The sequence below is a fragment of the Oncorhynchus keta genome, unplaced genomic scaffold, assembly GCF_023373465.1.
Source record: "Oncorhynchus keta strain PuntledgeMale-10-30-2019 unplaced genomic scaffold, Oket_V2 Un_scaffold_17573_pilon_pilon, whole genome shotgun sequence".
NCBI lineage: Eukaryota > Metazoa > Chordata > Actinopteri > Salmoniformes > Salmonidae > Oncorhynchus > Oncorhynchus keta.
In genome coordinates, this window is record NW_026290825.1 from 613,972 (window position 1) to 634,481 (window position 20,510).

The 20,510-nt window shown below is 48.5% G+C and overlaps 1 protein-coding gene and 1 long non-coding RNA gene across 18 annotated transcripts in view; one reads left to right on the plus strand and one right to left on the minus strand.

Annotated features, from left to right (window-relative positions):
• Positions 1-7: 7 nt before the first annotated feature.
• LOC127927773 (uncharacterized) lies at positions 8-2,070 on the plus strand. Of its 15 annotated transcripts, none has more exons than XR_008129015.1 (3): positions 8-1,043; positions 1,278-1,315; positions 1,393-2,070. It is a non-coding gene; the product is annotated as an uncharacterized LOC127927773 (long non-coding RNA). The 15 variants fall into 15 exon arrangements; XR_008129019.1 differs by having other exon boundaries at positions 8-1,033; positions 1,268-1,354; XR_008129027.1 differs by lacking the exon at positions 1,278-1,315 and adding an exon at positions 1,073-1,121 and having other exon boundaries at positions 999-1,033.
• A 142-nt stretch (positions 2,071-2,212) lies between these two features.
• The window catches only part of mdm2 (MDM2 proto-oncogene), a 32,518-nt gene continuing 14,220 nt past the window's right edge, over positions 2,213-20,510 (minus strand). For all 3 annotated transcript variants that reach the window (XM_052514447.1, XM_052514446.1, XM_052514448.1), the window contains exons 7-11: positions 20,142-20,211; positions 9,676-9,839; positions 8,302-8,457; positions 7,820-7,891; positions 2,213-3,222 (exon numbers count right to left, since the gene is read on the minus strand). In XM_052514447.1, coding sequence (XP_052370407.1) covers positions 2,620-3,222; positions 7,820-7,891; positions 8,302-8,457; positions 9,676-9,839; positions 20,142-20,211 — 1,065 coding nt within the window. In that variant the 3' untranslated portion in view covers positions 2,213-2,619. The remainder of the gene's footprint in view (positions 3,223-7,819; positions 7,892-8,301; positions 8,458-9,675; positions 9,840-20,141; positions 20,212-20,510) is intronic.

Here is a 20,510-nt window from a genome sequence, read left to right on the forward strand (position 1 = left end):
GGCCAAAGTTTCTTCACTTTTGTTCCTGTAATTACACATGAAAAATTAAATGTAGATATAATAATATATCACAGGTTGTTTATGGAATAACCTTTTACACAAAGGTATAATGTTACGTGGTTAGAGGCGGGTAGCCTAGTGGTCAGAGTCAGGGTAGCCTAGTGGTTAGAGTCAGGGTAGCCTAGTGGTTAGAGGCAGGGTAGCCTAGTGGTTAGAGGCAGGGTAGCCTAGTGGTTAGAGGCAGGGTGACCTAGTGGTTAGAGACAGGGTAGCCTAGTGGTTAGAGGCAGGGTAGCCTAGTGGTTAGAGACAGGGTAGCCTAGTGGTTAGAGACAGGGTAGCCTAGTGGTTAGAGACAGGGTAGCCTAGTGGTTAGAGACAGGGTAGCCTAGTGGTTAGAGACAGGGTAGCCTAGTGGTTAGAGACAGGGTAGCCTAGTGGTTAGAGACAGGGTAGCCTAGTGGTTAGAGGCAGGGTAGCCTAGTGGTTAGAGACAGGGTAGCCTAGTGGTTAGAGGCAGGGTAGCCTAGTGGTTAGAGGCAGGTAGCCTAGTGGTTAGAGGCAGGTAGCCTAGTGGTTAGAGGCAGGGTAGCCTAGTGGTTAGAGACAGGGTAGCCTAGTGGTTAGAGGCAGGTAGCCTAGTGGTTAGAGACAGGGTAGCCTAGTGGTTAGAGGCAGGGTAGCCTAGTGGTTAGAGGCAGGTAGCCTAGTGGTTAGAGGCAGGTAGCCTAGTGGTTAGAGGCAGGTAGCCTAGTGGTTAGAGGCAGGGTAGCCTAGTGGTTAGAGACAGGGTAGCCTAGTGGTTAGAGGCAGGTAGCCTAGTGGTTAGAGGCAGGGTAGCCTAGTGGTTAGAGGCAGGGTAGCCTAGTGGTTAGAGGCAGGGTAGCCTAGTGGTTAGAGGCAGGGTAGCCTAGTGGTTAGAGGCAGGGTAGCCTAGTGGTTAGAGACAGGGTAGCCTAGTGGTTAGAGACAGTACTAGATTGGAGTCTTGTCAGGTAGGGGAAGGTTTAGTACTAGATTGGAGGCTTGTCAGGTAGGGGAAGGTTTAGTACTAGATTGGAGGGCTTGTCAGGTAGGGGAAGGTTTAGTACTAGATTGGAGGGCTTGTCAGGTGGGGGAAGGTTTAGTACTAGATTGGAGGGCTTGTCAGGTAGGGGAAGGTTTAGTACTAGATTGGAGGGCTTGTCAGGTAGGGGAAGGTTTAGTACTAGATTGGAGGGCTTGTCAGGTAGGGGAAGGTTTAGTACTAGATTGGAGGGCTTGTCAGGTGGGGGAAGGTTTAGTACTAGATTGGAGGCTTGTCAGGTGGGGGAAGGTTTAGTACTAGATTGGAGGGCTTGTCAGGTAGGGGAAGGTTTAGTACTAGATTGGAGGGCTTGTCAGGTGGGGAAGGTTTAGTACTAGATTGGAGGCTTGTCAGGTGGGGGAAGGTTTAGTACTAGATTGGAGGCTTGTCAGGTAGGGGAAGGTTTAGTACTAGATTGGAGGCTTGTCAGGTAGGGGAAGGTTTAGTACTAGATTGGAGGGCTTGTCAGGTAGGGGAAGGTTTAGTACTAGATTGGAGGCTTGTCAGGTAGGGGAAGGTTTAGTACTAGATTGGAGGGCTTGTCAGGTAGGGGAAGGTTTAACTACCAAAACAGGATTAAAGGAACTAGAATCACAGCAAACCAAATACATGATAACCCATAAATCAAAACTTGGGTTTAATATCGTTCAAAACGTCTCTTCAGCACTCCAATGGCATTAACAACAGCCGTAAATGTTTCAAACTTCAGTTAGTCGTCTTGCCTGGGTTGAGACTTGAGAAAGGAGCAGTGTTTTAGTGTCATCTTGTGACCCAAATGGCTCCCCATGGGCCCTGGTTTATAGTTGTGCACTAGAAACGGGAATAGGTTACCATAGTGACTTGGGGGCTGGGGGGCAAGTTGTCACCAGGGGCAATAGATATGGACGGGGCTAGACGAGAGAACAGGTTGAGACATGTTTCCTGGAGATTTAAATGAAAAGTCGTCTCCCTGGCAACCACTACCCACTCGCTCTCTTGTCGACGGAGTCAACAACAAACCTCTCTTTCTACCGGCGAACTTTATTGAGACATTTGACTTTCACGTAGTTTAAACCCCATGTCATTATCGACACAATGATATAAAACACTATCATCTGTGTAGAATAGAGGGAAGACTGGGTGAAAATAAACAAAGGACAACCAATGTACATCTCTGTTAATTTGCTAAACATTCTTTATTTAATAAAATATATTGAATTGTTTCACCACTAAGAGAATTTTATCAATTTGAAAAACTAGAAAGGCTATTTGACTGAACATTAGAAATCAATCCCAAATCAACACAACAACAACAACAGGCACCTTGTTTGATAGAGTTCATAAATAAAATCACTTCCAAATAAACAAACTTAAAACATATTATTTATTCATTCAGGATTTAAGTTGTTTTTGAGGAACAGGGAGTTGTGTAGCTATGGGTTACACCCTATTCCCTATATAGTGCACTACTTTAGACCAGAGTCCTATTGGGGCCATGGTTGAGAGAGTAGTGCACACTACATAGGGAATAGACTGCTTATATTTGGAATGTACAGTCTAGCCGATAGCCGTCCTCAGCTGAGATAAATTAAGACGACAGACTGGATCGGCTGCCTGCAGACGGGACACAGCTTGCTTCTCTTCTTCAGTTTCCTGGCGCAGGTGTAACAGGCCATGAGGTGCCCAGTGCGTCCGTGTACGATGCAGCCGTTCTTGGGCCTGGTCTGACAGATGACGCAGGGCTCCAGGCAGCTGGCGGGGAGGTGAGCCTCCAGGCTGTTGAAACGCTCCAAGTCTGGTGCCGTCACTTCTTGACTGAGGGGGGCGCTAGAGGACGAGCCTGAGCCCACGCCGTTGGAGTTCGAAGAAGAGGTGGAGGGCTGGGAGGAGCAGGCCGAGTCTTGGGAATCCGGGCCAGAGACGGACATCAATTCCTGGGAGTCTTTGAGGAGGGGAAGGGGCGACCTGGCTCTCTTCCCGTCTGGAACATCCAGACCTTCGGTCTCGTCGGGCTCTGTCGGGGCTGGGGTAGGCTTGGGGGGTAAGGGTTTGAGGTTGGGGGCAGCAGAGTTGCTGTCAGATTCGGGAAACCAGTCCATTCTTGGCGTCCAACAGCGGTTGCAGTTTCGGGGGAGGGGAGGGTTCAACTCCTCACACTTTGAGCACTTCCAGTAGTCCTGAAACAACACCACTAGATTAGACCACAGACACCACCACTAGATTAGACCACAGACACCACCACTAGATTAGACCACAGACACCACCACTAGATTAGACCACAGACACCACCACTAGATTAGACCACAGACACCACCACTAGATTAGACCACAGACACCACCACTAGATTAGACCACAGCACCACTAGATTACACCAGACACCACCACTAGATTAGACCAGACACCACCACTAGATTACACCACAGACACCACCACTAGATTAGACCACAGACACCACCACTAGATTAGACCACAGCACCACTAGATTACAAAACAGACACCACCACTAGATTACACCACAGACACCACCACTAGATTAGACCACAGACACCACCACTAGATTAGACCACAGACACCACCACTAGATTAGACCACAGACACCACCACTAGATTAGACCACAGACACCACCACTAGATTAGACCACAGACACCACCACTAGATTAGACCACAGACACCACCACTAGATTAGACCACAGACACCACCACTAGATTAGACCACAGACACCACCACTAGATTAGACCACAGACACCACCACTAGATTAGACCACAGACACCACCACTAGATTAGACCACAGACACCACCACTAGATTAGACCACAGACACCACCACTAGATTAGACCACAGACAGCACCACTAGATTAGACCACAGACGGCACCACTAGATTAGACCACAGGCAACACCACTAGATTAGACCACAGACACCACCACTAGATTAGACCACAGACACCACCACTAGATTAGACCACAGACACCACCACTAGATTAGACCACAGACACCACCACTAGATTAGACCACAGACACCACCACTAGATTAGACCACAGACACCACCACTAGATTAGACCACAGACACCACCACTAGATTAGACCACAGACACCACCACTAGATTAGACCACAGACACCACCACTAGATTAGACCACAGACACCACCACTAGATTAGACCACAGACAGGACCACTAGATTAGACCACAGACGGCACCACTAGATTAGACCACAGGCAACACCACTAGATTAGACCACAGACACCACCACTAGATTAGACCACAGACACCACCACTAGATTAGACCACAGACACCACCACTAGATTAGACCACAGACGGCACCACTAGATTAGACCACAGACACGGCACCACTAGATTAGACCACAGACACCACCACTAGATTAGACCACAGACGGCACCACTAGATTAGACCACAGACGGCACCACTAGATTAGACCACAGGCACCACTAGATTAGACCACAGGCACCACTAGATTAGACCACAGGCACCACTAGATTAGACCACAGACACCACCACTAGATTAGACCACAGACACCACCACTAGATTAGACCACAGACACCACCACTAGATTAGACCACAGACACCACCACTAGATTAGACCACAGACACCACCACTAGATTAGACCACAGACACCACCACTAGATTAGACCACAGGCACCACCACTAGATTAGACCACAGGCACCACCACTAGATTAGACCACAGACACCACCACTAGATTAGACCACAGACACCACCACTAGATTAGACCACAGACACCACCACTAGATTAGACCACAGGCACCACCACTAGATTAGACCACAGGCACCACCACTAGATTAGACCACAGACACCACCACTAGATTAGACCACAGACACCACCACTAGATTAGACCACAGGCACCACCACTAGATTAGACCACAGACACCACCACTAGATTAGACCACAGACACCACCACTAGATTAGACCACAGACACCACCACTAGATTAGACCACAGGCAACACCACTAGATTAGACCACAGGCAACACCACTAGATTAGACCACAGACACCACCACTAGATTAGACCACAGACACCACCACTAGATTAGACCACAGACACCACCACTAGATTAGACCACAGACACCACCACTAGATTAGACCACAGACACCACCACTAGATTAGACCACAGACAACACCACTAGATTAGAGCACAGACAACACCACTAGATTAGAGCACAGACAACACCACTAGATTAGACCACAGACAACACCACTAGATTAGACCACAGGCACCACCACTAGATTAGACCACAGGCACCACCACTAGATTAGACCACAGGCACCACCACTAGATTAGACCACAGGCACCACCACTAGATTAGACCACAGGCACCACCACTAGATTAGACCACAGGCACCACCACTAGATTAGACCACAGGCACCACCACTAGATTAGACCACAGGCAACACCACTAGATTAGACCACAGGCAACACCACTAGATTAGACCACAGGCAACACCACTAGATTAGACCACAGACAACACCACTAGATTAGACCACAGACAACACCACTAGATTAGACCACAGACAACACCACTAGATTAGACCACAGGCAACACCACTAGATTAGACCACAGGCAACACCACTAGATTAGACCACAGGCACCACCACTAGATTAGACCACAGGCAACACCACTAGATTAGACCACAGACACCACCACTAGATTAGACCACAGACACCACCACTAGATTAGACCACAGACACCACCACTAGATTAGACCACAGACACCACCACTAGATTAGACCACAGACACCACCACTAGATTAGACCACAGGCACCACCACAGGCACCACCACTAGATTAGACCACAGGCACCACCACTAGATTAGACCACAGACACCACCACTAGATTAGACCACAGACACCACCACTAGATTAGACCACAGACACCACCACTAGATTAGACCACAGACACCACCACTAGATTAGACCACAGACACCACCACTAGATTAGACCACAGACACCACCACTAGATTAGACCACAGACACCACCACTAGATTAGACCACAGACACCACCACTAGATTAGACCACAGACACCACCACTAGATTAGACCACAGACAGCACCACTAGATTAGACCACAGACAGCACCACTAGATTAGACCACAGACAGCACCACTAGATTAGACCACAGACACCACCACTAGATTAGACCACAACACCACTAGATTAGACCACAGACACCACCACTAGATTAGACCACAGACACCACCACTAGATTAGACCACAGACACCACCACTAGATTAGACCACAGACACCACCACTAGATTAGACCACAGACACCACCACTAGATTAGACCACAGACACCACCACTAGATTAGACCACAGACACCACCACTAGATTAGACCACACACACCACCACTAGATTAGACCACAGACACCACCACTAGATTAGACCACAGACACCACCACTAGATTAGACCACACAGGCACCACTAGATTAGAGCACAGACAACACCACTAGATTAGACCACAGACCACACCACTAGATTAGACCACAGGCAACACCACTAGATTAGACCACAGGCACCACCACTCTAGATTAGACCACAGGCACCACCACTCTAGATTAGACCACAGGCACCACCACTCTAGATTAGACCACAGGCACCATCACTCTAGATTAGACCACAGGCAACACCACTAGATTAGACCACAGGCAACACCACTAGATTAGACCACAGGCACCACCACTAGATTAGACCACAGGCAACACCACTAGATTAGACCACAGGCAACACCACTAGATTAGACCACAGGCAACACCACTAGATTAGACCACAGGCAACACCACTAGATTAGACCACAGGCAACACCACTAGATTAGACCACAGACACCACCACTAGATTAGACCACAGACACCACCACTAGATTAGACCACAGACACCACCACTAGATTAGACCACAGACACCACCACTAGATTAGACCACAGACACCACCACTAGATTAGACCACAGACACCACCACTAGATTAGACCACAGACACCACCACTAGATTAGACCACAGACACCACCACTAGATTAGACCACAGGCAACACCACTAGATTAGACCACGGGCACCACTAGATTAGACCACAGGCACCACTAGATTAGACCACAGGCAACACCACTAGATTAGACCACAGGCAACACCACTAGATTAGACCACAGACACCACCACTAGATTAGACCACAGACAACACCACTAGATTAGACCACAGGCAACACCACTAGATTAGACCACAGACACCACCACTAGATTAGACCACAGACACCACCACTAGATTAGACCACAGACACCACCACTAGATTAGACCACAGACACCACCACTAGATTAGACCACAGACACCACCACTAGATTAGACCACAGACACCACCACTAGATTAGACCACAGACACCACCACTAGATTAGACCACAGACACCACCACTAGATTAGACCACAGGCAACACCACTAGATTAGACCACAGGCAACACCACTAGATTAGACCACAGGCAACACCACTAGATTAGACCACAGGCAACACCACTAGATTAGACCACAGGCACCACTAGATTAGACCACAGGCAACACCACTAGATTAGACCACAGGCAACACCACTAGATTAGACCACAGACACCACCACTAGATTAGACCACAGACACCACCACTAGATTAGACCACAGGCACCACTAGATTAGACCATTAGACCACAGACACCACCACTAGATTAGACCACAGGGGTTATGGGTAATATGAAACGTACTGCTTCCGTGATTTCAGTGTCGTCATCGAACGAGTCCTCCTCCTCTGCCTCGAAGATGGTGACTTCATACACCTGTGAGAGAACGACAGACACACGGGGAGTCAACAGCTGCAGTTTGACCCCAGGACACTAGAGGGAGCTGTTTGAAATGACACATCAATGTTTCCTCGGGGGGTCCGGGAGCACCCCCCCCGGTGATAATTTAAGAACCATCGAAAAGGTCCGCTTTTTGTTGGTGTGGTGGTGCACCACAGCTAAATAAATGCAGCGGAAACACACACACGAAAAGACACACAGACACACACACTCGAAAAGACACACACGAAAAGACACACAGACACACACGAAAAGACACACAGACACACACACTCGAAAAGACACACACACAGACACACACACACACGAAAAGACACACACACACACACTCGAAAAGACACACAGACACACACACACACACAGTTGAAAAGACAGTGAGCCGAGACCTCGTCCTCTCCAGACACTGAAGCCTCTTCGGGATCGCTGTAGGCATCCGAGTCGATGGACTCCACCTCAAACTCCACGCTGAAGTTATCAGAGTCTGAGCCCAGATCCTGGCTCAGAACATCGTCACCCGCGTCACTGACCAATGAACCGACTTCCTGTTGAGAGAGACGAGAGAAAGAGAGAGCTCAGTAACATGGGACTTACACAGCTGCCGATAAGATTTACAAATTACAATCACTTTTTTTAAACTCAGAATCTAAAGTACTGAACAAACCGATGTCACACACTAGACGTGAAACATTTTGTCTGAATGTGTAGGAATTAATAATCCCATTCCTTCATCTGCATAATGTTGTAGCCCAGTTTAGGATCTAGTTTAGGATCTCACCCTCCTTTTATTTAGGATTGGTGGAACTACAGTCTGACAGGGTAAATAGTTGTACTGCAGGAGGCTCCCCCACAGAGTTATACAGGAGGCTCCCACACAGAGTCACAGGAGGCTCCCCACAGAGTTACACAGGAGGCTCCCCACAGAGTTACAGGAGGATCCCCCACAGAGTTATACAGGAGGCTCCCCCACAGAGTTACAGGAAGCTCCCCCACAGAGTTATACAGGAGGATCCCCCACAGAGTTACAGGAGGATCCCCCACAGAGTTACAGGAGGATCCCCCACAGAGTTACAGGAGGATCCCCCACAGAGTTATACAGGAGGCTCCCCCACAGAGTTACAGGAAGCTCCCCCACAGAGTTATACAGGAGGATCCCCCACAGAGTTACAGGAGGATCCCCCACAGAGTTATACAGGAGGCTCCCCCACAGAGTTATACAGGAGGCTCCCCCACAGAGTTATACAGGAGGCTCCCCCACAGAGTTATACAGGAGGCTCCCCCACAGAGTTATACAGGAGGCTCCCCCACAGAGTTATACAGGAGGCTCCCCCACAGAGTTATACAGGAGGATCCCCCACAGAGTTACACAGGAGGCTCCCCACACAGAGTCACAGGAGGCTCCCCACACAGAGTCACAGGAGGCTCCCCACACAGAGTCACAGGAGGCTCCCCACACAGAGTCACAGGAGGCTCCCCACACAGAGTCACAGGAGGATCCCCCACAGAGATACAGGAGGATCCCCACACAGAGTCACAGGAGGATCCCCCACAGAGTTACAGGAGGATCCCCCACAGAGTTACAGGAGGATGACCCACAGAGTTACAGGAGGATCCCCCCACAGAGTTATACAGGAGGCTCCCCCACAGAGTTATACAGGAGGCTCCCCCACAGAGTTATACAGGAGGCTCCCCCACAGAGTTATACAGGAGGCTCCCCCACAGTCACAGGAGGCTCCCCCACAGAGTCACAGGAGGCTACTCACAGCGTTACTGTGTGAGTCTGAAGACTCGCTGCTCCTCCGGTCTCGTCTCAGGCCTCCAATCACATACCAGGACATGCTGTCATCAAAGGTCAGAGAAAAGCTGTCTGACCTGTGTCTCTTCCTGGACTCACACCCGTCCTCCTCTTGTGTGGACGACGTCCCCTCTGGAATAGAACAAAGAGGGTCTGAGCAGCGGTTTTTACTTTTAACCATTTCTTTCAAATAAGCCATTTTTCTTCTCCAACGGTAAAATAGAGAAGCATATTGTGCATCCGATCACTCAAATCTAATTTTATTTGTCACATACACATGGTTAGCAGATGTTAATGCGAGTGTAGCGAAATGCTTGTGCTTCTAGTTCCGACAATGCAGTAATAACCAACAAGTAATCAATTCCAAAACTACGGTCTTATACAAAGTGTAAGGGGATAAAGAATATGTACATAAGGATATATGAATGAGTGATGGTACAGAGCAGCATACAGTAGATGGTATCGAGTATGTAAACAAAGTGGCATAGTTAAAGTGGCTAGTGATACATGTATTACATAAAGATGCAGTAGATGATGGGGCGGCAGGGTAGCCTAGTGGTTAGAGTGGAGGGCGGCAGGGTAGCCTAGTGGTTAGAGTGGAGGGTGGCAGGGTAGCCTAGTGGTTAGAGTGGAGAGGTGGCAGGGTAGCCTAGTGGTTAGAGTGGAGGGAGGCAGGGTAGCCTAGTGGTTAGAGTGGAGGGCGGCAGGGTAGCCTAGTGGTTAGAGTGGAGAGGTGGCAGGGTAGCCTAGTGGTTAGAGTGGAGGGAGGCAGGGTAGCCTAGTGGTTAGAGTGGAGGGCGGCAGGGTAGCCTAGTGGTTAGAGTGGAGGGCGGCAGGGTAGCCTAGTGGTTAGAGTGGAGGGCGGCAGGGTAGCCTAGTGGTTAGAGTGGAGGGTGGCAGGGTAGCCTAGTGGTTAGAGTGGAGGGTGGCAGGGTAGCCTAGTGGTTAGAGTGGAGGGCGGCAGGGTAGCCTAGTGGTTAGAGTGGAGGGCGGCAGGGTAGCCTAGTGGTTAGAGTGGAGGGTGGCAGGGTAGCCTAGTGGTTAGAGTGGAGGGTGGGAGGGTAGCCTAGTGGTTAGAGTGGAGGGTGGCAGGGTAGCCTAGTGGTTAGAGTGGAGGGTGGCAGGGTAGCCTAGTGGTTAGAGTGGAGGGTGGGAGGGTAGCCTAGTGGTTAGAGTGGAGGGTGGCAGGGTAGCCTAGTGGTTAGAGTGGAGGGTGGCAGGGTAGCCTAGTGGTTAGAGTGGAGGGTGGGAGGGTAGCCTAGTGGTTAGAGTGGAGGGTGGCAGGGTAGCCTAGTGGTTAGAGTGGAAGAGTAGCCTAGTGGTTAGAGCGTTGGACTAGTAACCGAAAGGTTGCAAGTTCAATCCCCCGAGCTGACATGGTACAAATCTGTCGTTCTGCCCCTGAACAGGCAGTTAACCCACAGTGTAGGGTATGTAAACAATGTATTAGGTAGCATTGTTTAAAGTGGCTAGTGATACATGTATTACATAAAGATACAGTAGATGGTATCGAGTACAGTATATACATATGAGATGAGTATGTAAACAAAGTGGCATGTGATACATGTATGACATAAGGATGCAGTAGATGATATAGAGTACAGTATATACATATGAGATGAGTATGTAAACAAAGTGGCATGTGATACATGTATGACATAAGGATGCAGTAGATGATATAGAGTACAGTATATACATATGAGATGAGTATGTAAACAAAGTGGCTGGTGATACATGTATTACATAAAGAATGCAGTAGATGATATAGAGTAAAGTATATACGTATACATATGAGATGAATAATGTAGAGAACATTATATAAGGTAGCATTGTTTAAAGTGATACATTTTACATCACTCCGTTGACATACTGAAACACACTGACAAGTCTTCAACAAAGCTGTTTCTCTCCTGATGACAATGAATATGTGATGTTCACAAGACATGGAGGAGTTGTTGATAGCTGTATGTTGTGTACTGGGCCCTGAGGTACGAACAGTAGCTAAGAGCAATAAAACCCCAGTCCTTTAAAAATGGTCTGTTTCAATCCATCAGACTAGGACTGTTGTGGATTCTCCCCTGGTCTGTTTCCATCAGACTAGGACTGTTGTGGATTCTCCCCTGGTCTGTTTCCATCAGACTAGGACTGTTGTGGATTCTCCCCTGGTCTGTTTCCATCAGACTAGGACTGTTGTGATTCTCCCTGGTCTGTTTCCATCAGACTAGGACTGTTGTGGATTCTCCCCTGGTCTGTTTCCATCAGACTAGGACTGTTGTGGATTCTCCCTGGTCTGTTTCAATCCATCAGACTAGGACTGTTGTGGATTCTCCCTGGTCTGTTTCCATCAGACTAGGACTGTTGTGATTCTCCCCTGGTCTGTTTCAATCCATCAGACTAGGACTGTTGTGGATTCTCCCCTGGTCTGTTTCAATCCATCAGACTAGGACCGTTGTGGATTCTCCCCTGGTCTGTTTCCATCAGACTAGGACTGTTGTGGATTCTCCCCTGGTCTGTTTCAATCCATCAGACTAGGACTGTTGTGGATTCTCCCCTGGCCTGTTTCAATCCATCAGACTAGGACTGTTGTGGATTCTCCCCTGGTCTGTTTCAATCCATCAGACTAGGACTGTTGTGGATTCTCCCCTGGTCTGTTTCCATCAGACTAGGACTGTTGTGGATTCTCCCTGGTCTGTTTCCATCAGACTAGGACTGTTGTGGATTCTCCCTGGTCTGTTTCCATCAGACTAGGACTGTTGTGGATTCTCCCTGGTCTGTTTCAATCCATCAGACTACGGCTGTTGTGGATTCTCCCTGGTCTGTTTCCATCAGACTAGGACTGTTGTGATTCTCCCTGGTCTGTTTCCATCAGACTAGGACTGTTGTGGATTCTCCCCTGGTCTGTTTCAATCCATCAGACTAGGACTGTTGTGGATTCTCCCCTGGTCTGTTTCCATCAGACTAGGACTGTTGTGGATTCTCCCCTGGTCTGTTTCCATCAGACTAGGACTGTTGTGATTCTCCCTGGTCTGTTTCCATCAGACTAGGACTGTTGTGGATTCTCCCCTGGTCTGTTTCAATCCATCAGACTACGGCTGTTGTGGATTCTCCCCTGGTCTGTTTCCATCAGACTAGGACTGTTGTGGATTCTCCCTGGTCTGTTTCCATCAGACTAGGACTGTTGTGGATTCTCCCTGGTCTGTTTCAATCCATCAGACTAGGACTGTTGTGGATTCTCCCCTGGTCTGTTTCCATCAGACTAGGACTGTTGTGGATTCTCCCCTGGTCTGTTTCAATCCATCAGACTAGGACTGTTGTGGATTCTCCCTGGTCTGTTTCAATCCATCAGACTAGGACTGTTGTGGATTCTCCCTGGTCTGTTTCAATCCATCAGACTAGGACTGTTGTGGATTCTCCCTGGTCTGTTTCAATCCATCAGACTAGGACTGTTGTGGATTCTCCCCTGGTCTGTTTCAATCCATCAGACTAGGACTGTTGTGGATTCTCCCCTGGTCTGTTTCAATCCATCAGACTAGGACTGTTGTGATTCTCCCCTGGTCTGTTTCCATCAGACTAGGACTGTTGTGATTCTCCCTGGTCTGTTTCAATCCATCAGACTAGGACTGTTGTGGATTCTCCCCTGGTCTGTTTCCATCAGACTAGGACTGTTGTGATTCTCCCCTGGTCTGTTTCCATCCATCAGACTAGGACTGTTGTGGATTCTCCCTGGTCTGTTTCAATCCATCAGACTAGGACTGTTGTGGATTCTCCCTGGTCTGTTTCAATCCATCAGACTAGGACTGTTGTGGATTCTCCCTGGTCTGTTTCCATCAGACTAGGACTGTTGTGGATTCTCCCTGGTCTGTTTCAATCCATCAGACTAGGACTGTTGTGGATTCTCCCTGGTCTGTTTCCATCAGACTAGGACTGTTGTGGATTCTCCCCTGGTCTGTTTCCATCAGACTAGGACTGTTGTGGATTCTCCCTGGTCTGTTTCCATCAGACTAGGACTGTTGTGGATTCTCGCCTGGTCTGTTTCCATCAGACTAGGACTGTTGTGGATTCTCCCCTGGTCTGTTTCCATCAGACTAGGACTGTTGTGGATTCTCCCTGGTCTGTTTCCATCAGACTAGGACTGTTGTGGATTCTCCCCTGGTCTGTTTCAATCCATCAGACTAGGACTGTTGTGGATTCTCCCTGGTCTGTTTCCATCAGACTAGGACTGTTGTGGATTCTCCCCTGGTCTGTTTCAATCCATCAGACTACGGCTGTTGTGGATTCTCCCCTGGTCTGTTTCCATCAGACTAGGACTGTTGTGGATTCTCCCCTGGTCTGTTTCCATCAGACTAGGACTGTTGTGATTCTCCCCTGGTCTGTTTCAATCCATCAGACTAGGACTGTTGTGGATTCTCCCTGGTCTGTTTCCATCAGACTAGGACTGTTGTGGATTCTCCCCTGGTCTGTTTCAATCCATCAGACTACGGCTGTTGTGGATTCTCCCCTGGTCTGTTTCCATCAGACTAGGACTGTTGTGATTCTCCCTGGTCTGTTTCCATCAGACTAGGACTGTTGTGATTCTCCCTGGTCTGTTTCAATCCATCAGACTAGGACTGTTGTGGATTCTCCCCTGGTCTGTTTCCATCAGACTAGGACTGTTGTGGATTCTCCCTGGTCTGTTTCCATCAGACTAGGACTGTTGTGGATTCTCCCTGGTCTGTTTCAATCCATCAGACTAGGACTGTTGTGGATTCTCCCTGGTCTGTTTCAATCCATCAGACTAGGACTGTTGTGGATTCTCCCCTGGTCTGTTTCAATCCATCAGACTAGGACTGTTGTGGATTCTCCCTGGTCTGTTTCAATCCATCAGACTAGGACTGTTGTGGATTCTCCCTGGTCTGTTTCAATCCATCAGACTAGGACTGTTGTGGATTCTCCCCTGGTCTGTTTCAATCCATCAGACTAGGACTGTTGTGGATTCTCCCTGGTCGGTTTCCATCAGACTAGGACTGTTGTGGATTCTCCCTGGTCTGTTTCAATCAGACTAGGACTGTTGTGGATTCTCCCTGGTCTGTTTCAATCCATCAGACTAGGACTGTTGTGATTCTCCCTGGTCTGTTTCAATCCATCAGACTAGGACTGTTGTGGATTCTCCCCTGGTCTGTTTCAATCCATCAGACTAGGACTGTTGTGGATTCTCCCCTGGTCTGTTTCAATCCATCAGACTAGGGCTGTTGTGGATTCTCCCCTGGTCTGTTTCCATCAGACTAGGACTGTTGTGGATTCTCCCTGGTCTGTTTCCATCAGACTAGGACTGTTGTGGATTCTCCCCTGGTCTGTTTCAATCCATCAGACTAGGACTGTTGTGGATTCTCCCCTGGTCTGTTTCCATCAGACTAGGACTGTTGTGGATTCTCCCCTGGTCTGTTTCAATCCATCAGACTACGGCTGTTGTGGATTCTCCCTGGTCTGTTTCCATCAGACTAGGACTGTTGTGATTCTCCCCTGGTCTGTTTCCATCAGACTAGGACTGTTGTGATTCTCCCCTGGTCTGTTTCAATCCATCAGACTAGGACTGTTGTGGATTCTCCCTGGTCTGTTTCCATCAGACTAGGACTGTTGTGATTCTCCCTGGTCTGTTTCAATCCATCAGACTAGGACTGTTGTGGATTCTCCCCTGGTCTGTTTCAATCCATCAGACTAGGACTGTTGTGATTCTCCCTGGTCTGTTTCAATCCATCAGACTAGGACTGTTGTGGATTCTCCCCTGGTCTGTTTCAATCCATCAGACTAGGACTGTTGTGGATTCTCCCCTGGTCTGTTTCAATCCATCAGACTAGGACTGTTGTGGATTCTCCCTGGTCTGTTTCAATCCATCAGACTAGGACTGTTGTGGATTCTCCCTGGTCTGTTTCCATCAGACTAGGACTGTTGTGGATTCTCCCCTGGTCTGTTTCAATCCATCAGACTAGGACTGTTGTTGATTCTCCCTGGTCTGTTTCCATCAGACTAGGACTGTTGTGGATTCTCCCCTGGTCTGTTTCCATCCATCAGACTAGGACTGTTGTGGATTCTCCCCTGGTCTGTTTCAATCCATCAGACTAGGACTGTTGTGGATTCTCCCCTGGTCTGTTTCAATCCATCAGACTAGGACTGTTGTGGATTCTCCCCTGGTCTGTTTCCATCAGACTAGGACTGTTGTGGATTCTCCCTGGTCTGTTTCAATCCATCAGACTAGGACTGTTGTGATTCTCCCTGGTCTGTTTCCATCAGACTAGGACTGTTGTGGATTCTCCCTGGTCTGTTTCCATCAGACTAGGACTGTTGTGGATTCTCCCCTGGTCTGTTTCCATCAGACTAGGACTGTTGTGGATTCTCGCCTGGTCTGTTTCCATCAGACTAGGACTGTTGTGGATTCTCCCTGGTCTGTTTCCATCAGACTAGGACTGTTGTGGATTCTCCCCTGGTCTGTTTCCATCAGACTAGGACTGTTGTGATTCTCCCTGGTCTGTTTCAATCCATCAGACTAGGACTGTTGTGGATTCTCCCCTGGTCTGTTTCCATCAGACTAGGACTGTTGTGATTCTCCCTGGTCTGTTTCAATCCATCAGACTACGGCTGTTGTGGATTCTCCCCTGGTCTGTTTCCATCAGACTAGGACTGTTGTGGATTCTCCCTGGTCTGTTTCCATCAGACTAGGACTGTTGTGATTCTCCCTGGTCTGTTTCAATCCATCAGACTAGGACTGTTGTGGATTCTCCCCTGGTCTGTTTCCATCAGACTAGGACTGTTGTGATTCTCCCTGGTCTGTTTCAATCCATCAGACTACGGCTGTTGTGGATTCTCCCTGGTCTGTTTCCATCAGACTAGGACTGTTGTGATTCTCCCCTGGTCTGTTTCCATCAGACTAGGACTGTTGTGGATTCTCCCCTGGTCTGTTTCAATCCATCAGACTAGGACTGTTGTGGATTCTCCCCTGGTCTGTTTCCATCAGACTAGGACTGTTGTGGATTCTCCCCTGGTCTGTTTCCATCAGACTAGGACTGTTGTGGATTCTCCCTGGTCTGTTTCAATCCATCAGACTAGGACTGTTGTGATTCTCCCTGGTCTGTTTCAATCCATCAGACTAGGACTGTTGTGGATTCTCCCTGGTCTGTTTCAATCCATCAGACTAGGACTGTTGTGATTCTCCCTGGTCTGTTTCAATCCATCAGACTAGGACTGTTGTGATTCTCCCTGGTCTGTTTCAATCCATCAGACTAGGACTGTTGTGGATTCTCCCCTGGTCTGTTTCAATCCATCAGACTAGGACTGTTGTGATTCTCCCTGGTCGGTTTCCATCAGACTAGGACTGTTGTGGATTCTCCCCTGGTCTGTTTCAATCAGACTAGGACTGTTGTGATTCTCCCTGGTCTGTTTCAATCCATCAGACTAGGACTGTTGTGGATTCTCCCCTGGTCTGTTTCAATCCATCAGACTAGGACTGTTGTGGATTCTCCCCTGGTCTGTTTCAATCCATCAGACTAGGACTGTTGTGGATTCTCCCTGGTCTGTTTCAATCCATCAGACTAGGACTGTTGTGGATTCTCCCTGGTCTGTTTCAATCCATCAGACTAGGACTGTTGTGGATTCTCCCTGGTCTGTTTCAATCCATCAGACTAGGACTGTTGTGGATTCTCCCTGGTCTGTTTCAATCCATCAGACTAGGACTGTTGTGGATTCTCCCCTGGTCTGTTTCAATCCATCAGACTAGGACTGTTGTGATTCTCCCTGGTCTGTTTCAACCCATCAGACTAGGACTGTTGTGGATTCTCCCCTGGTCTGTTTCCATCAGACTAGGACTGTTGTGGATTCTCCCCTGGTCTGTTTCCATCAGACTAGGACTGTTGTGATTCTCCCTGGTCTGTTTCAATCCATCAGACTAGGACTGTTGTGGATTCTCCCCTGGTCTGTTTCAATCCATCAGACTAGGACTGTTGTGGATTCTCCCTGGTCTGTTTCAATCCATCAGACTAGGACTGTTGTGGATTCTCCCTGGTCTGTTTCCATCAGACTAGGACTGTTGTGGATTCTCCCTGGTCTGTTTCCATCAGACTAGGACTGTTGTGGATTCTCCCTGGTCTGTTTCAATCCATCAGACTAGGACTGTTGTGGATTCTCCCCTGGTCTGTTTCAATCCATCAGACTAGGACTGTTGTGATTCTCCCTGGTCGGTTTCCATCAGACTAGGACTGTTGTGGATTCTCCCTGGTCTGTTTCAATCAGACTAGGACTGTTGTGATTCTCCCTGGTCTGTTTCAATCCATCAGACTAGGACTGTTGTGATTCTCCCCTGGTCTGTTTCAATCCATCAGACTAGGACTGTTGTGGATTCTCCCCTGGTCTGTTTCAATCCATCAGACTAGGACTGTTGTGGATTCTCCCTGGTCTGTTTCAATCCATCAGACTAGGACTGTTGTGATTCTCCCCTGGTCTGTTTCAATCCATCAGACTAGGACTGTTGTGGATTCTCCCCTGGTCTGTTTCAATCCATCAGACTAGGACTGTTGTGATTCTCCCTGGTCTGTTTCAATCCATCAGACTAGGACTGTTGTGGATTCTCCCCTGGTCTGTTTCCATCAGACTAGGACTGTTGTGGATTCTCCCTGGTCTGTTTCCATCAGACTAGGACTGTTGTGATTCTCCCCTGGTCTGTTTCAATCCATCAGACTAGGACTGTTGTGATTCTCCCTGGTCTGTTTCAATCCATCAGACTAGGACTGTTGTGATTCTCCCCTGGTCTGTTTCAATCCATCAGACTAGGACTGTTGTGATTCTCCCTGGTCTGTTTCAATCCATCAGACTAGGACTGTTGTGGATTCTCCCCTGGTCTGTTTCCATCAGACTAGGACTGTTGTGATTCTCCCTGGTCTGTTTCAATCCATCAGACTAGGACTGTTGTGGATTCTCCCTGGTCTGTTTCAATCCATCAGACTAGGACTGTTGTGGATTCTCCCTGGTCTGTTTCAATCCATCAGACTAGGACTGTTGTGGATTCTCCCTGGTCTGTTTCCATCAGACTAGGACTGTTGTGATTCTCCCCTGGTCTGTTTCCATCAGACTAGGACTGTTGTGGATTCTCCCTGGTCTGTTTCCATCAGACTAGGACTGTTGTGGATTCTCCCTGGTCTGTTTCCATCAGACTAGGACTGTTGTGGATTCTCCCCTGGTCTGTTTCAATCAGACTAGGACTGTTGTGATTCTCCCCTGGTCTGTTTCAATCCATCAGACTAGGACTGTTGTGATTCTCCCCTGGTCTGTTTCAATCCATCAGACTAGGACTGTTGTGGATTCTCCCCTGGTCTGTTTCAATCCATCAGACTAGGACTGTTGTGGATTCTCCCCTGGTCTGTTTCAATCCATCAGACTAGGACTGTTGTGGATTCTCCCCTGGTCTGTTTCAATCCATCAGACTAGGACTGTTGTGGATTCTCCCCTGGTCTGTTTCAATCCATCAGACTAGGACTGTTGTGGATTCTCCCCTGGTCTGTTTCAATCCATCAGACTAGGACTGTTGTGGATTCTCCCCTGGTCTGTTTCCATCAGACTAGGACTGTTGTGGATTTCTCCCTGGTCTGTTTCCATCAGACTAGGACTGTTGTGGATTCTCCCTGGTCTGTTTCCATCAGACTAGGACTGTTGTGGTCTGGATTCTCCCCTGGTCTGTTTCCATCAGACTAGGACTGTTGTGGATTCTCCCTGGTCTGTTTCCATCAGACTAGGACTGTTGTGGATTCTCCCTGGTCTGTTTCCATCAGACTAGGACTGTTGTGGATTCTCCCCTGGTCTGTTTCCATCAGACTAGGACTGTTGTGGATTCTCCCCTGGTCTGTTTCAATCCATCAGACTAGGACTGTTGTGGATTCTCCCCTGGTCTGTTTCCATCAGACTAGGACTGTTGTGGATTCTCCCCTGGTCTGTTTCCATCAGACTAGGACTGTTGTGGATTCTCCCCTGGTCCGTTAGGAAACAGGCGCGTCTTTGTGGTGTCTGTGTGTGTGTGGATGCCGTCAGGCTGCTTTTTGGGCCTGAAGAGACTCATTGTGAGGAGAAGTCATCTAAAAACATTCTCCACAGCCTCCAGACCAGAGTGTTCCTACGGAACCATTAGAAGGGACTGGGGTTCTATGCTTCTATGCATTCCAGAACTCAGTCTTTGCTTTCCCCAACAGACTTGACAGGGTAACACATGAAGCCATGAGGCCCGACATGACAGTTTTTCATCCAGGAGAAAAGGTACAGCACAGATCCACATGAGCAGGACTGGTGTAGTTAGTAGGTGTAGGTTTATGTACACACTGCTGGAGTACTACAACAACAGACAGAGAGGAAGGCAGACAGACAGAGGGGCAGGCAGACAGACAGAGAGGCAGGCAGGCAGAGAGACAGACAGACACTCACCAGGGTCACTACTCCTCCTTCTCCTCCTGCGTTCTGAGGTAGATGATGAATGACAGTCTGAGTCCGTCTCCTGTAAACAGATTAAACAGAAGGAACCGTTTGAGAAATCAACCAGTGAACCAGGACACTGAGGAGGTCTGTCTATAAAACTAACTCGGGCACAGCTACCACTTAAAACGACATCACAGGAGAAAACCGCATCAGAAGCTTTGGAACACGTGCCAGTATAAACATCCCTCTGCAACAAAACTAAAGTTGTTTCAACTTGAGGTCGAGAATGTTTATGTCTGTGACCCAGAGCCAGGCAATTAGTTTGATCACAAAGCATTTTCGCTACACTCGCAATAACATCTGCTAAACACGTGTATG